Below are 17,233 nucleotides of genomic sequence, written 5' to 3'. Positions count from 1 at the left end.
GAGGCCAAAGTACCAGAAAATAAACAAAAACAGACACCGCACGCAAATTTTGAGGTTTATTAAAATAAAGTATTAGCAAACAATATGCAAAAACAAATTTCTTAAGAGTTATGGCTTTGAGAAGCACAATAGAGTAAAACCTAATACATTTTTTTAATAAGTATCAAAAGGTAGCAGTTGAAGCACGCTGCTAGTTGCGTTTTCTACACCATGAACAGAAGCAGGACCAATACACATAAGCAGACCACAAGCTTGCTCTTCACCATCCACATGGGAGACCTCTTCCTTGCAGAAGGCAGACAGGCGCATGCAAGCTATTCATTCTCCATGATTATATTCTTACCCACATTTAAATAAGTAAACTTACAACTGCAACTTTACATGTTAGAGAGTACCACTGTCCAACAGTCATGCTTAAGATCCCCACACTTTAGCTCCTTTATGAGAAGGTCAAAGCAGTAGTGTTGCCAATGGCATCAGAAGAGCACAGCTGACTCTGGAAGACCTTCTCTCCCATGACCTGGGACCAACTCTTTGGCCTAATTCGAGTGTTGGTGTGGCTAACACCAGCCCACAGTAACAAAGGCATGACCTACGGCGGGGCAGGGAGCAGGCAGCTGCCCTACCTGTACACAGAATTCAGAGCTTTTTAAAAAGAGCAACTTCATACAAACATTAAATCATAACTGTTTATGCTTTCTGGACATGGACTTCCTCTCTCTTCAAGGACAAAGTCTGCTCTAGGACTGGATCTTTGCAAGGTAAGAGGTCACCACTGAACAGCAACTGTCGCCAGCTAAATGTAACATGTATTCCCACTTGTTAAAGTGATCACTATGAACTCCCTTCCCTCAGTTCTGGCATACCATCCAGTTGTAGGTGGTCGAGAGCTGTTTGGTTTGGTTGTGTGCAGCACTGGGGACTGAACACGGGGTTTTCTGCCTGCTAGGAAAGTGCTCTGCCACCAAGGCCAGCCCTAACCAGGAAGTGGGCTTCTCTCCTGGGTGACCCAGTAACCCGGGCCTAATGACAGACACTGTCAATTACTGCTACCCTTATCAGCACATACTCAACTGCAGACAACAGAGTCCCCAGAACTGTCCAAGTGTCTGTCCAGCAGACAGAAAACTGTTAGTGTAGAACAGATGCCTTCCATGGTCACTTCCTATACATGCATCTCATTAAACAAGAAACCTTCTAAGAACCGGCACCTTCCAAAGGTGAAACCTACTGCTGTGAGAGAAATAGCTGCCTAACTCAATCACCTTCCAAAGGTCACCCTGGTACTGTGACCTATAAACCACCGCTTAGGAAAACTCCCTCCCCTCAAGTCATGAAATGTGTCTAAAACCACAGGTTACCGACATTAAAAGTTGCCTGCTTATTTAGCTGTGTGTATACTGAGAACACATTTTTAATTTCTTCTAAGACCCCAGATAGCAGAGGATTTACTTGGTAAGACAAAGAAGGAAGTTTGAAGCATTTCAAAGATAATAGGTCTAAATGCACACCATCACCAGGGGCTGAACTTGAAAAACTATCAGAGGTCACTGTACCCAGGGCACATGCCTGTAATCCCAGAACTTCAGAGGCAGAGGCAGGAGAATTACTTCAAGTTTGAGGCTAGCCTACACAGTAATTTCCAGGTTAGCCAGGGATATACAGAGAGACTGTGTCTCAAAACAACAAAAACCCAAAGAAATAAATTAAAAAAAGTAATTTTCAAGAGTCTTTTGTCTTCAGGAAGCAAACAGAGACAGGACTTTAAGTGAGACCAGAAACGCTCCAAGGACTCCCAGGGAAATGACTGGGAAAGGTGTGCAGACAGGGGCCTGAGCTACCTCGGTGCTCTCTTCAGCCCAAGAACAAAACGACACCCCTGACTGGGGTTTCCCTGCATCTGTGAGATTTTATTGTTCTGTAACTCTCTTCTCCCAAGGGCACTACTAGCAAGGGAAGGAAATGTTTCCACGGGTCCTCTCAGGCAGCAGGGAGGCTGTGCAAGGTGAACTGCAGTCTGTACTCTGACAGTACATTTCGTATTGCAATGTCACTGTCATTTTCAGCCCCCAAGAGTGTCTACCTTTCAAATGTTACAAACAATGGCACATTTCCTATCTGCATTACTAGTGTGGCTGGTTTCATGTTTTATCTAGCAATCTCAATACTGGTCTTACCTCAGCAACCCAGCTCCTACGATCACTTTTCGTGTACGAGCAACCAGGAGACATTAAAGACAAAAAAGACTCATATTCTGTCCTATTTGTTTGCTGTTTTAAAACTGATGTAGCCGGGCGGTGGTGGCGCACGCCTTTAATCCCAGCACTCAGGAGGCAGAGGCAGGCGGATCTCTGTGAGTTCGAGGCCAGCCTGGGCTACAGAGCGAGATCCAGGAAAGGCGCAAAGCTATGCAGAGAAATCCTGTCTTGAAAAAACAAAGAAACAAAACAAAACACACACACACACACACACACACACACACACACACACACACACACACTGATTTCTTGTTACAATTTTCTCTGAAGCAAAGTAGTAATCTAGAAGGCCAGCAGCACCCTTACTAGTTTACAGGTCATAAATTCAGTTTGGTGACAACAGCCAGGCCACCGTGCTACCCTGCAGATAACTAGTCACATAGACCTCTCAGGTCCTGCTTTTTTCTAGTCAGCATCTTGCTGCTAAAATGATTCTGCCATTTGAAGAATTCACCAAACTGATGGCAATTTTCACTGTTTGCAAATCTATCTTTTTATCTGGCACATGTTAATATATTTTGCATGCTAAAAATGTGATCACTGAATTAGGGATGTCACTCAGTTGGTATAGCACTCGCCTAGCATGCATGAAGTCCTGAGTCTGATCCTCAACACCAACAACACAACTGGGTATGATGGTGGATGTCTGTCATCCTAGCACTTGGGAGGCAGAGACAGAGAAATTACAAGCTCAAGGCCACCCTCAGCAACTTAGCATGTTCAATGCCAGCCTGGACTACACGCTACTCATCACAGTCATTGAGTCTGTACCAGCGCTGCTGTTCTGGGTCTGGTGGCAACCATTCTTTGCAACAAATACAACAAAGTCAGAGCCACCCTTTTCTGAAATGGTCTCTTTAGAAGTAGTGCTTTCTGCAGGCCAGAGTCCTGCATTTGCTTTGCTTTCACCTTACAAGCACTTTTTCCTCCCCATAGACACAGTAGATCCTCAGGCATTACAGGAGCAGTCAGACTGCACTGTTCATTTACAGACCAAAGATGGGATATTGACAACTTTGAAGAAACAGGCTGGACTTCTCCATGAAACTCTCAATGGCTGTGAGCTTCAGTACTGCCAGCCACAGGCGGCCAATTACACAAAAGCCTGCACCCCAGAAGAGGGCTGGGCCATGAGGACTGTGGAGGAGCACATACAACCCACTGCTGAAAAAGGAGCAGGCATGGCATTTGTTTCTCAGACTTCAACAGAGCTCACCGACCTGTACCCGTCATGCAACTCCAGACGCCTTCCAACAAATTTGCTCTTCAAGAATGTGCCTTGAGCCTGCTAAATACAAGAACAAGGACAAAGTACAGTCTCCTTCATGTGGCTGGTATACTCTGCAAGTCTAAAAAATGTATGTTATGGAATACTTATGGTGAAGGCTCAAGCTCCTGAAGGCCCAGCAAAGCACTTCCTCTGAAGGAATAAAGCCACCTAATGGCTACACTCTAAAAGGCAATAAATAACGACACAGGAAACAAAAGGAATCATCCCCCCTCCCCCCAAAAAGCTCTGTTTTCCTCATAAAGGCAGGAAGGGCACTGGAAAAAGTCAAACCAAAATAACATTTTCAGCAGCAGAATAAAGTGGCACCAGAAAAACCAAGCTTCTCGAATTGTCAGGAAAATTAGGTCATTTTTTTTTTTCTTTATCAAAGTAGAGTCTTCATTCTCAGGCCGCAACTGTCCATCTGACTGCTCCCTAGAAAGTGGTTACAAGTCCCAAGGCACAGTGAACTAAATGGGTGTCTTACAGCATTCACATCCTTTGCCTTAGAAAATGGTGTTCTGGAGACTAGCATCAACGTAGGTCTAAAAGGATAAAAGGAAAAAGCAGAGCATTGACATGTAGAGATCAGTCTACATGCTCTGTTACAGGACGCTGAAATGAGCTATCCCAACCCCACTGATGGTTCATTTACACCAGCAGCCTCATCCTCGGAGCCCAACCACAGAGCCTCTGACGGCTACATTGCATAGGTCCTTGTATGAGAAGTCAGGTACAGGAGCAATGGTATTAAGTACATGAGCTTTCAACATTAAAAACACCCATAAAGTCGTAGGGAATTAACAGGCATCTTAGCTGGAGCTATAGAATAACAACTCTACAGATTGGATTGAAAATAAAAAGCTAGAAAATGTCCCAAAACTGTAATCTCTAAATGGCAGTGTTGGTACAAAGGCTTGCCAAGTAAGTAAAGAGAAGATCTAAGGCCAGGCTGCCTGCCTGTGTTTTACTGTCACCCATGAAAGTGCAAACTGAAAAGATTAATGCACATTAGAATTAGAGTTCTTGAAGCACTGGCCCAAAGCAGCAAACACAGCTGAGGAAGGCCGTGCACACACTGTACTGGTCAGTGAAAGTTATGACAAACTTGAGTAAGTGACATCTAATAGAGACTTAGAAAATGTTTTACAAACGATATATAGCACGAAGTCACATTACACTGACAGTTACACTCAATGTCAATGTATGACATCTAGAAATTCACCACCTTGCTTTCACTGAACATCACATTAGGAGTGCACAGTGTCCTTCAAATACGAGATTCAATAGTTCCCTTTAAGCCCCTACCCCGTATGTCTTTGCAAAACAATGTACTATGCTTTTTCAAGGTGGTAGGACAAAAGAAATTACTAAACATATCATCTAGTACTTTTCATGTTATATGCCCTCTTACAGGATAAATCTTCATTATGTGAGGCACTACTGTGTAAAAAATTAACAAATTAAAAAACTGTTGGGACAGTAAACAAAAGCCTGTTCCAGTTTCAGATCAATACCAAACTTCTCAACGGGGGCAAAATACTCTACACATTGTTTACAATACTTTTGAAAGTTAATCACAATGAACATGAATACAAACAAATGTAAATTCATCACAAAATACAAATGTGTTGGTCACAATTATGTAGAAAAAATAAGCCATAATATCTGTTTTTCCATGTCAGCTCACAGTATCTTTACTGGAAATTCCTCTAAAATTAAAACAAGTCCACTAAAAATATAGTTGAAAAGAATACTTCTGCACTATGAAACAGAAGAAATGGGGTTCAGAGGAGAGCCCATCTGGGTAAGGACTTTATCCAGCCACTGAAGAGGCCCGTGGAGGTGAATCTCAATCCAGCATGGAGTACTCGTAACATCCTGCCGATGGTACTCTGCTCCCCAGCCCTGAAAAGGGAACAGACAGCAGAGCAAATCCTTCTTGTGAACAGTCAACAGTCTACACCAACTTTAACAATAAAAAGCCCAACTATAAAAACACAAGAAGTATACTTAAACTGAACAACTACAGAAAACCAATCAGCATTTACCACAATATTAAAAGACAATAGTTGCATTATTTAAAGCTATAAACTTTTAATAAATAACAGAATTTCTGATACAGACCCATGGTGCCAAACATATATTTCACAATGTTTTAAATTTTACAAAGGCCACACACAGACTACGGTCTCTCACAAAAAAGTTTTAAGGTCTGGGGGCTTTTGTCGTCTGTTTTTATTTACTGTAGTAATCACATTAAGCCATTGCCTGTAAAGGTAAGAAACTAGTAAGATAAAGTAAGTTCCAGATAAAAACTAAAATATGTATTCACTTTTCTATTCCTGACTTATCAAGTTCTGTCTTTCTGATTACAGTTGTCCTTACTCCAGAGAAACAGAGCAGACAGAGGAACTGGAGAATAAAAGACAAAAGTCACATTTCAAGAGGGAAGAGAGTTAATTCAGATGACCAATGAGCAGCAAGGAAACAGTGGGCTGAGATTAAATGCCAAAAAGTAAAAGCCAAAAATAAATAAGCAAGCCAACAGAATCGCACACAGCATGTGCTGCTGCTCTTCTTGAACTAACCCTCCAGGACCAGAAGGGTGCAGTGCTGACTCCTGAATTCTACCACTATGTGTTCTCAACATCTGTTAATGAGACACAATCTTTGGAATGTTCAAAAATAACAGGCCGCAAGAGTGTCATTCTCGCTGGGTGATCGTGGCGCACGCCTTTAATCCCAGCACTCAGGAGGCAGAGGCAGGTGGATCTCTGTGAGTCTGAGGCCAGCCTGGCCTATAGAGTGAGATCCATGACAGCTAGGGCTACACAGAGAAACCCTATCTGGAAAACAAAAACAAAAACAAAAACAAAACAAACTAACTAACAAAAAAGTAAATGATAGGCTTTATAAATCCTTTGCAGGATGGCTGAAACATAATAAGTTAATACTATAATTAAATCTCCTGAGGAATGGAATGGAATCTGAGGCACTCAAAAAGGAATTTTAGTATTACATGATTTCCAATAATTTAGTCTCCTAACTGAAATATTTTATAAACCCAATCCTCACCTAGCATCAAAATTATCAAGGATTTTATGTGTAGATTATAAATAACTTGTCATATGGTTAAAATGTTAAATTTAAGAATTTCACTTAAAATGTATCAAATTGGGTCAAAAGCAATAATTATCTTCACCTAATAATTTTTTATAATGCATACATATTTACAATGACTAAAGTATGTTATAGATCAAACCACTCACCTTGACAAAACTCATTCGAATGGTGCACATCTTGGTGAGCTCATACACGGCCTCAAACCCATGGTTGACAGACTGAGCCAAAAGCTGAGCAAACTCCTGATTGTTAAAAATCTTGAGGCTGCAGCTGCTGGGAATCTTACAGACAGTGGTGGGGTGGAAACCATGGTGAAAATTGCAGTTCCTGCTCTGAACGAAGATGCTGCTGTCACTAAGGCACTCGGCATACACCTCCCCACCAACATAGTACAAATGGACACCTAAAGAGAGGCAATGGGAGAAAGGCTTAGCAAGCGCTGTGAAGAGCCACAGATGTGTGTGGCACAACCACAGCACCCAGAAACACAGCAAACACCAACAACCACCACTAGATGGCCTTCAGTAGCCAAAAATAATCAGCCTAACTCTAACCAATCCTCAGAGCTGCAAATGGCAGGGTGATTAAGATGTCTGCTCCCAAGCTTCGTGTTTGCTCTCCAACCATCATTTGTTTCTCTAACAAAGAAAGGATGCTCTTTAAAAATTCATTCTATTAGTACTTTCAAAGAAATGCCAGGTGCTATCAATCATCATAAAAGTTAGTGAAGTTTCCCACCGTTTGCTAACTAACAAAGAGAACCACAGCATTTCAACCATCACTCAAAAATCCAAATGTATAAATGTGACTTCAGATTACAGAAAGAACTTCAAAATGGCAGGCTCATTTTCCTTTCCTTTAAAAAGCCATTTCTTTCTTCCTCTCTCTCCCCGCCTCCCCCCCCCCCCCCCCCCCCCCCTTCCTGCCATGGAACTGGAGCAATGGCTCAGCAGTTAAGAGCAATGGCTGCTCTTTCAGAGGCCCCACGTTGGATTTCCAGCATCCACATGGAGGCTCATAACCATCTAACTCCAGTCCCAAGAGATCCCCTTCCTCTGGCCTCTGAAGGCACTGTATTGAATGTCATGCACAGACATACCTATAGGTAAAATACACACAAAATAATAAAATACAACTTTTTTTTTTTTTTTTTTTTTTTTTTTTGGTTTTTCAAGACAGGGTTTCTCTGTGTAGTCTTGGTGCCTATCCTGGATCTCTCTTTGTAGACCAGGCTGGGCTCTGCCTCCCAAGTGCTGGGATGCCACCCAGCACAACTTTTTAAAGTTTTCTACAAATATAAATACTGTGAGAAAGCAGTTCAAATGGTAAAATTGAAGCTACATTGCTAGAAAGCCCTCTCATCAAATACTTCTCCAATACATCTAAGAACTACCTCAAGTTTTTCTTCCCCATAAGTAGACACTGCTCTGAATTTGGTGTATATCCTTTTAAACCTTGTCACATGCAGCACAGATTAAGTTACCTGTATATTCCTATACAGTATGTTTGTGTGCTTCTGTGGAGACTTTGCTTTATTTTTAAATGAAATTGGTGTCACAGTCTGTTGTTCAGAAGCACACTCTTGTCTCACTCATAAGACAGCTTGCTGCCAACTGCCACATTTTAGATGACAAGAGAGAATGCTGACTACCCTCAATGGACAAGTTTCCTTTACTGTCCATGACCTTACACAGTGCCTTTTAGCAAGATCTCCATAGATGCAAATCTCTGCCCAAATATAACTACCAGAATTGTGTCAATATATGGTATTGAAAACTGTGGTTTGCTTCTGAGTAAACAGAAATGGAGCAGGCTCAAAAGACTCCAGAATGGGAATACTGGCAAGTAAGAGAAAAATCTATCCTAGCATTGACCAAAGAGATGCCCCTTAATTGTCTCCACTGAGTAGGAGAGGACTGAAAGTTAAACATTCAAGAGACACATTTCACAAAAAGGGTCAGGCAGGACACCAACACAAACTGTTCAGTTTTTTGTTTGTTAGATTGTGTATGGTTTTTTGTTTATTTTATTTTTAAAGACGGTCTTGCTACGTAGGTCCAGGCTGGCCTTCAACTTGGGACCTACCTGCCTTAGCCTCCCAAGTACTGGGATTACAGGTGTGAGCCACCTCACCTGGCTTCAGCTTATTTTTCTGGATCTTTTCTGTAAGAAAGCCTGTCACAATGATTATTATCTGCCACTGTCACCATCTCTGACTAAACCCTCAAGTCAAAGCAGCACAGAGCAGCAAGGCTGTCGAAGCAAAACTGCTGCAGAGACACCCAAAGCACTCTACTGAGGCCCTCCTGATGTGCAACACTGTACTGGCAACTACATTCCATGGTGGACTGTATGTGAACTCCACTGTGTGAGGCTTCTGGACATTCTCCCTCCATTCCCACCTCACAGCCTACTTCTCCAGCACTGTGCTCATCTTATAAGAGAAAACACTCCAAGTGCAGTCACTTTACATTTCTAATCCTTCACCAAAATGCACAGATTCTGAAAACATTTTTTTTTAGTATGTCATGAGCCAAGCATTGTTCTTGCTACTAAGGACACTGTTGTGAACAAGATAAGTTCCTATGTCTTTTCAATTCCAGTTAGGCCCTGACTTAATTTACCCTGACTGTTAGGGTAAATACTGCAGAAGCTGACAACAGGACTTCAGGACTTCAGTTCTTCAGACTAGAAACAAAAGCTAAGCAGGATAAAGAAGACAGGACTGCCGTGTCTTTGATTGCATTTTTTAATATCTGCAACCTGAGGCAAAAGCCATGCCTTAAGATTTTTTGGATGTTTCCAGTACCTTATGCAATAAATTATACCCAGCCAGTACAAAAAATAAAAATAAACAAGACTTCATTCAACTGAATGAAAAGAAATGACAAGATTACCTTTTCCAATATGCCGCCTAGTGTTTTCAATAGTTGAATTACGATTAACATTTGACAACAATCCCAAGCAGAATCTACTTTTGTTATTTGAAGGGTCTGTGAATCCATCTACTAACACACTAGTAGAAGATGCATGAAAGGCTTCCCCAACACGGTTGTTCAGTTCATAGTAGACAATTGAACACCAGTGTTTAGGCTCTTCATAGGCAACAGGCTGAACATCTAAAAACAGAAAAGAAGTTAAATAATTGCTATCTGAACCATCAGACCCTTTGAGTATTTACCCTTTAGCTTAAACAAGCATTATGTAACAAAGAAAATAGATACTTCATTTAAATTTCACTGACATTCATGCCTTAGAGTCCAAGGCAACTTATCTTGGTCTGCTCAGACAGCTAAAATAAAATACCACAGACTAAATGGCTTAAATTCGAAACAAAATAACAATAACAAAACCACCATAATTATTTCTCACAGTTTGTTCTAGAGGCTAAGATATCAAGGTGTCAGCAGATGTGCTGTCTAGTGGAGACTTACTTCCTGGTGTATAAACAGAGCTGCCCTCTTGCTGCATGTTCATAAGGCCTTACCTCAGGGTAGCTACCTAGTGTGGTGGCAGTCTGAGATGGAAATCCAGAGAGAGAGACAGAGAGACAGAGAGAACAGAGGGGAGCCCACCACCCACCAGGAGAGAGAACACCAAAGAGATTCCTGCCACGTGTTCTGGCCTGAGTAGTACAACCAGGCCTGGGGCCAGGGGCTCTGTAAGCACACAAGCAGTCCTGCCATGTGTAGCTCTGACAATGTGTAGCTCCAGCCACTTGCAGCTATAGCAGAGCTGGGGCCCACAAGGCCACACACAGCCAAGTGGCTTTTTTTTTTTTTTTTTTATGAATTCCTGCCTCATGTTAGGTGCCAAATGTAGACAAATTTCCAAATGGTCTTATTAAATAAAAACGTGGAGCCAAATATCGGGATGAAAGCCTTAGAGATCAGGGAAATAGGAATAGCTACTAGCCAACCTTACCTCACCAACTCCTCGGCTTCCAAATGCAAGCCACTTCCTGTCTACCCAGGCCTTTATTGCCTTACTATTCTGCCCTCTCATTGGCTATCTTAGCCTGGCTACCTCACTATTTCCTTGTCACTGCCTGTCTGTATAGACCTCCAGGTCTCTATGGTTGGTACTGGGATTAAAGGCATGTGTCACCATGCTTGGCTCTGTTCCCTAGTGTGGCCTTGAACACACAGAGACCATGCCTGGTAAGTGATCGGAATAAGGGCATGTGCTGCCTGACTTTGTTTACTTAAAATGTCTGGCCTTTTCCAATAACACCACAACTTAGAGTATGTGGCAAAGCAGAAACAAGAGAGACCCTGTCTCAAAATAAAGTGGAAGACAAGCAGTGTTTGCATGTGTATGCATGTACACACACATATAGAATATTATGGTGATATTTTATTTATACTTTGATAAATAAAGCTTGCCTGGAGATCAGGGGGAAAAGGCCAGATATTTACCAACCATAGAGACCTGGAGGTCTGTACAGACAGACAGTGACAGAGGTGTGTAGGAAGAAGTAAGTTAGCTGAGCTAAGAGCCAATGAGAGGGAAGAAAAGCAAGGCATATAAGCCTGGGTAGACAGGAAGTGGCTCTCCTGTGGAGTTGGTGAGGTGAGGTTAGCTGATGGCTTTCCATATTTCCCTGATCTCTCTAAGGCTTTAACCCAAATTTCTGGCTCCCTGTTTTTTATTTAATAAGACCATTTAGAAATTAATCAATGCTAAGATCACCCACTTCCTCTCTCACTGGAGAAGTGCCAAGATCACAGAGACATGCTCTAACTCTTTGTTCAGTGTTCCAGGGATCTGAAATCAAGTCACCAGGCTTGTACAAGCATATACATTTACTCATGGAGCTATCTCCCTGGGCTCTGTGTCGAATTATGTAAGGATAAGTTAACTATCTCAAAGACCCTAATCTTAGGAATTTATTTAAATCTAACTGCCTCTATCTCTAAACAGCATTCATTATACTGAGAGTTAGGGTTTCAACATAAATTGGAGGGACTAAATAACAATTAGGTCCATTACTATTTCACACCTGTCTCACATGCAAGAAATACATAAATCCTATCCCCAAGTCCCCAGAGACTTAATTCATATCAGCCAAAACTGTAAGGTCCATAGTTAAGCTAGAGAAAATTCCTTAAGGAAAAATCCCTCTTCAGCTACAGCATAGCTGAACTGTGCATTAAGTTATGCATTGTGGAGAGGTGTACTCCAACCATCCTTACCATCCTCACCCACTGGTTCACCCACTGTGGGAGGCCTGCTCCCATCTTTTACATGGTTTCTATGAGGAGGAGAGAGGCATAAGGAATAGCTTTGGGAGGGCCCTGGGTCTGTACCCAGCCACCTACGTTTATTCAAAGGGGCTTTTAAAACAATGCCAAGGGGAGAGGCAAAAAGACCTCCCCCTTGCAAGTTCAAAGCACACCATACTGCCAAGTGCAGACCTTTCCAAACACCTGGTAACCACACATGTGATCAAGCCATCTTCTTAAGCAGCCCTGCTGGGTAAAGTAAGCTCAGATCTCACTGGGAAACCTCTGAGGGCCTCCATAATCCACCCTGATGAAACATTCACCCTCAGGGCCAGCTCTTTTGACCTTATAACCAACTAGCAATCAGGAGAAACCAGTCATATTTTGCTTAAGAATCTCTTCAGCTAAGTAACTGATTTTGTATCTCTAAAATTCTACCCTCCACAAAACACTAGAACATCAACACAATCCAACAAAGGTGACACTTGGTTACAAGAAAGGCATTTTCTCCATCTCCCAGTGTTCCTCACTTAGGTCTGAAAGTGCAGAAGCATCAACCTCAGCACTATATTCCTACCAACATTCTAAACACAAAATTAGTATGTTCCTTAAGGAAATGCAAGGATTCTTTCCGCCTTTTTACCAGTCACTTCACTAGCCCTTTCTTCAGCCTCTATGGGTTCCGAAACCACACCCATATTTTTAGACATCTATATAACAGCACCCCATTTTAAGTACCAACTTCTAAGAAACACCACTGATGGAGTGATGTAAGCAGCAGAATTCTATTTCTCCCAGTCCTGGTGGCAGTAGCTTCGGGGTTTAATGAGGGCCACTTCCTGGTTATAGACAGCTGTCCTGCTTTTTGCTACCACAGCCTTTGTTTGGTTTGTGCTCAAGGACAGAGGGAGAACAAGGAAATGCCTCTTCTTAGAAGGGCAGTCATGTCACCAGGAGGACCCCCCATCCTTATGACCTCATTTAGACTCCATTACCTCCCCAGAGCCCAGATTTCCAAACAGAACATACTGGGGCTTAGGGTTCCCTACATAATTGAGGAGACACAATCCCAAATGCAGCAGCTCTCAAACAAGTCTATAATAAACTAACACAGCTTAATTAGTCAAGTGAAACTCTTTTCCAGCAACTAAATACGGAACTACGTAAGTTCTGTAACATTATTCTAACAAAAGATGAACTAAAGCACTAAGTGAAGGTCTAAGCAAACAAGGACTATTGCAGAAGTGTCAGCCTTGCCATGTTACTGATTTTTAGCAGAAAATCTAGTTTTTTATCATTAGGTATGGAGTTAGCTGTGGGTTATTATCACAAACATACAACACACATTGACCTTTAAAAAGGTGTAAATGGCAGTATCTTTTTACTTTATCCTGTGGCATGCTGTAGTGCATGTGTGAATGCCAGGGACAACCTCAAGCACTGATCCTTGCCTTCCACCCTTTTGGGACAGGAGCTCTTTACTGTTTGCTACTTGATTTGGAAGACTAGCTGGCTCTCAAACTTCCTGGGATTCTTCTGTCTCCGCTTCCTTTCCCCTGTAGGAATGCTGGGATTAAAGGTGTTATGCACCTGGTTTTTATGTGAATGCATGGGATCTGAACTCGGGTTCTTATACTTGTACAGCAAGACTTTACTCAGTGGCATCTCCCTAGCACCTAACATGGCAGAATATGATCTGTAAAACACTTGTAACAATGTAAGGCATTATCACAATGGTAACATCATAGGAAAAAATAAATAAATAAAACCAACAACCAACTACTACATTCTCTCTTATTTGTCAATTAAAGCATGCTATGTAAATACACACTGCCATTAGGACAGCCATTAGGAGGGCAAGGACAGTGACACAACAGGAAGCATGCTGGCGAGGACATGGACAACTCCACTGGGAACACAGTGATGCAGCTGCTGTGCAGAGTTGGGGGTTTCAAAAGTTAAACATGATTGGCATATAACACAGAAACTCTATTCCCAAATATATACAGCACTCAGACAGACAGATGGACTGTAAAAGAGACCCAAGAAATAGTCTGCTGTGCAGCAGCCAAAAAAGAATCAAACCGAGTATTTGTAAACAGATAAATGGATGAGCAAATATATAGATGTCATCTAGCCCTACTAAGAAACAAGATTTGAACTCCACCTAGACTTGACTTGACACCCAGAACAGGAAAATTCAGACAGGAAGTAGACTGTTATTGATCAGGGACTGGAGAAAGGAAAATGGGAGAGATTTCTAATGAGCACAAAGTTTGTTTAGGATGACAAGCTCTGGAAACAGACAGTGACAATGGCTGCACAATGCTGACTGTATTTAATATTACTGAATTGTACATTGTGACAAGAATCCCCAAATACATGAAGCAGCCATCAAAGGAACTGAAAGTAGAAACAGGTAGGTCTGGAGACTTCACTCTTTCACTCTCAATTTTAGAAAGAAAAGAGGCAAGGAAACAGAAAATCTGAGCACTGTAACCAACCAGCCTAGCGTAACAAGAGCCAGCATCTACACCACACCTACTGCAGCAGCCTCGAGTGGTGCTTGCTGCAGCTTACACAGCAGAGCAAAAGGGGAACAGCATAGACGCTCCCCGTAGAGAGTGCAGGCAAACAATGGTGCTGCACACAGGGAGTACTACCTAAGGAATGGAATTCTGACAAACACAACATACACAGGCCTCCAGGGTATCATGCTAAGTGAAATAAGCTAGTCATAATAAACAAGTATCATATGGCTCTATTTATATGAGGCACTTAAGGGTAATCAAAATTATAGAGAGGAACAAAAGAATGGTGGTTACCAAAGGTGAGGAGTTAAGTGAGTATAAGGACTTACTTAATGAGTACAGAATTTCAGTTTCACAAGGTAAAATAGTGCTCGATGATGCCAAAGGAACAATAATGAGAATGTAACTAATGTCACTGAACTGTAGACATAAGAGTAGTAAGATGGTCAAGTTTATGCTATGATAATTTTGCCATGATAAAAAAAAAAAATGGATGGAAAAGCGCTAGTATAAAATTTAGGAATCAACACTACCAAGTACAGTTATGAAGACCAATTAACAAAATTAAGATCTCTAAACAAAAGCTCAAATTCACAATAAAATGATTTTTAATAAAATGCTAATTAAATAGAGAAAAATTGATCTGGAACAAGATTTCTTCATGCAAACAATAAATCTACAGTCACTCACTGTGACTTGGGTTAAGTCACACCACCACAAAAAAGGGTAGAAGTGGTTCACTTCCAGGATATACAAAGAACTCTATACCCCAGTAAAGACATACTAAAGCCAATGGGCACAATATTTAAAATAAATAATACCGAAGAAAAAATTCTTCAGTGTTTAACATCATTACTCAATAGGGTGTAAAAAATAAATGAGTGCTTCATACCCATGATGTGTAATAATCTTTAAAAAGCTAGACAGTAACAGTACTAGGAAGCTATGGAGAAGCTGGACCCTCACACAGTGCCAACAGATAATGGCACAGACATTTCGAAGTCTGGCAATTTTTCTCTAACTGTTAAGCTTACCATATCACCAGAAATTCTGCTCATAGTCATCTACCCAAGAGAGAAAAAAAAGCAATGCCCACACAAAGACCTGTACACAATGTTCCTAAGAGTGCACCTACTCAGAACACTAATCAAAACCACAAATAATTCAAATGCCTGCTGGTTACCACTACACCACAGGTGACCTTGACAATACTATGTTAAGTGAATAAAATACAATGTAAAAGATTATATTTGGAAGCTGTAGAGATGGCTCAATGGTTAAGACCACTTACTCCTCAAGGAGGACCTAGATTCAGTTCCCAACACCCACACAGTAGCTCACAACTGTAACTCCAGTTCCAGGGGATCTGATACCTTCTTCTGGCCTCCGCAGACACCAGGTATGCATGTGGTGCACATACATACATGCAGGCAAAGCATATACATAAAACAAAAATCTTTTTAAAATATTATATATTTATCTGGGAGGGAGGGGTTCTTCTACCATGTGGCTCCTGGTAAACAAACTCAGATCACCAGCCTTGATCATCAGGTTTAGCAGCAAGTGCTCTTACCCATCTCACTGTTCCCATGACTCTATTTTTATGAAATATTCATAAAAATATCTGTACAGAGAACAGAAGTATGTTGAGCCCAGGATGGGGTAGAATCTCTTGGGAGAGGTTATGGCAGTGTTTTTAAACTACATTTTGAACCAAAACTTCATATATTTGCCAAAAACCACTAAATTGCATACTCAGTTGATTTTATAGCACCATTCAAGGTGTTTGCACAAGTGATCAAGATTGGGATATTAATTCAGTGGGAGATTATTTACCTAGAGTAGGAGTTGGATGCCTAGCACTGCAAAAAGTAAAGGTAAGTGGCCAAGAAATTAAAAGAAATAAAAACAGCACCAACAAAAGAAAACAATGCGCACTCTTCTCACCTCTGCTGGATATGCTGGGCATAATCTGAGGAATCATATTATTGCTTGTATCCATAGGCTGGGAGTTATCTTGACCCATCTGATCATCAGGAGGCATATAGGCAGGAGGAGGTGTGTCAGCTAAGAGGAAGAGAATGAGACATATTCATTCCTCCAAGAACACAGTCTTCATTCTGCTTAAAGCTATTACTCTAAAAGCATTTTTAAATCTACAAGGTTATCAGCAGGGTTCATTACTGAACACTGCACACAGATGTAGGACACTGTGCAAGAGCAGAAAGGACAGCATATCCAACATCCCCTGCACACCTACTACAAGCCTACTCAGATCCTCGGTAATCCAGGATACCAGGATCAACAATAAAATGGAACCCAAGGTCAAGATTTATCTTGAAGCAATCTATGTTCAAAGAAACTGCAGCTCCTGCGTAGTACTCCAAGGCCACGGATCGCCCAGGACAGTACATTTTTAATTACCGTCCTCATCACATACTGCAGTGTCATTTAAAACTACGTCCCTTCAAAGTTCACTATAACAGTAACAATGATTATTTCATTCTTTTACGATGCCCATAAATAACAATCATGCCCCATTAAATGACTGAATAATTAGCTTAGAAAACTAAATGTTTACAAAATCTTTGGCACTCAGAGTTGTGAATTTTTGCAAAAGCTATAGCTAGACCTTTTGTCTCAGTAAATCTAAAAGTGAACAGAAGTTGTCTTTTGCCTCAAGGCTTATATGGGATATACTAAGACAGAGTTACACACAGCACTGAATCTAAGATGAAATTTTCAAACTCCTAACAGCAAATTAAACACTTACACTTAATTCACCTATTTCCAGATTTTTTAAAACATAATGGAACTTGAAAA

The 17,233-nt window shown here is 41.3% G+C and overlaps 1 protein-coding gene across 3 annotated transcripts in view; it reads right to left on the bottom strand.

Moving 5' to 3' along the window:
• Positions 1-2,458: 2,458 nt before the first annotated feature.
• The window catches only part of Smad5 (SMAD family member 5), a 40,248-nt gene continuing 25,473 nt past the window's right edge, over positions 2,459-17,233 (bottom strand). For all 3 annotated transcript variants that reach the window (XM_036188269.1, XM_036188270.1, XM_036188271.1), the window contains 4 exons: positions 16,358-16,477; positions 9,552-9,773; positions 6,801-7,057; positions 2,459-5,436 (listed from right to left, as the gene is read on the bottom strand). In XM_036188269.1, the coding sequence (XP_036044162.1) occupies positions 5,293-5,436; positions 6,801-7,057; positions 9,552-9,773; positions 16,358-16,477 (743 nt within the window). In that variant the 3' untranslated portion in view covers positions 2,459-5,292. The remainder of the gene's footprint in view (positions 5,437-6,800; positions 7,058-9,551; positions 9,774-16,357; positions 16,478-17,233) is intronic.

The sequence above is a fragment of the Onychomys torridus genome, chromosome 5 (genome assembly GCF_903995425.1).
Source record: "Onychomys torridus chromosome 5, mOncTor1.1, whole genome shotgun sequence".
Classification (NCBI taxonomy): Eukaryota; Metazoa; Chordata; class Mammalia; order Rodentia; family Cricetidae; genus Onychomys; species Onychomys torridus.
Note: the sequence above shows the minus strand (reverse complement) of the source record. Positions and strands in the feature narration are given on the sequence as shown.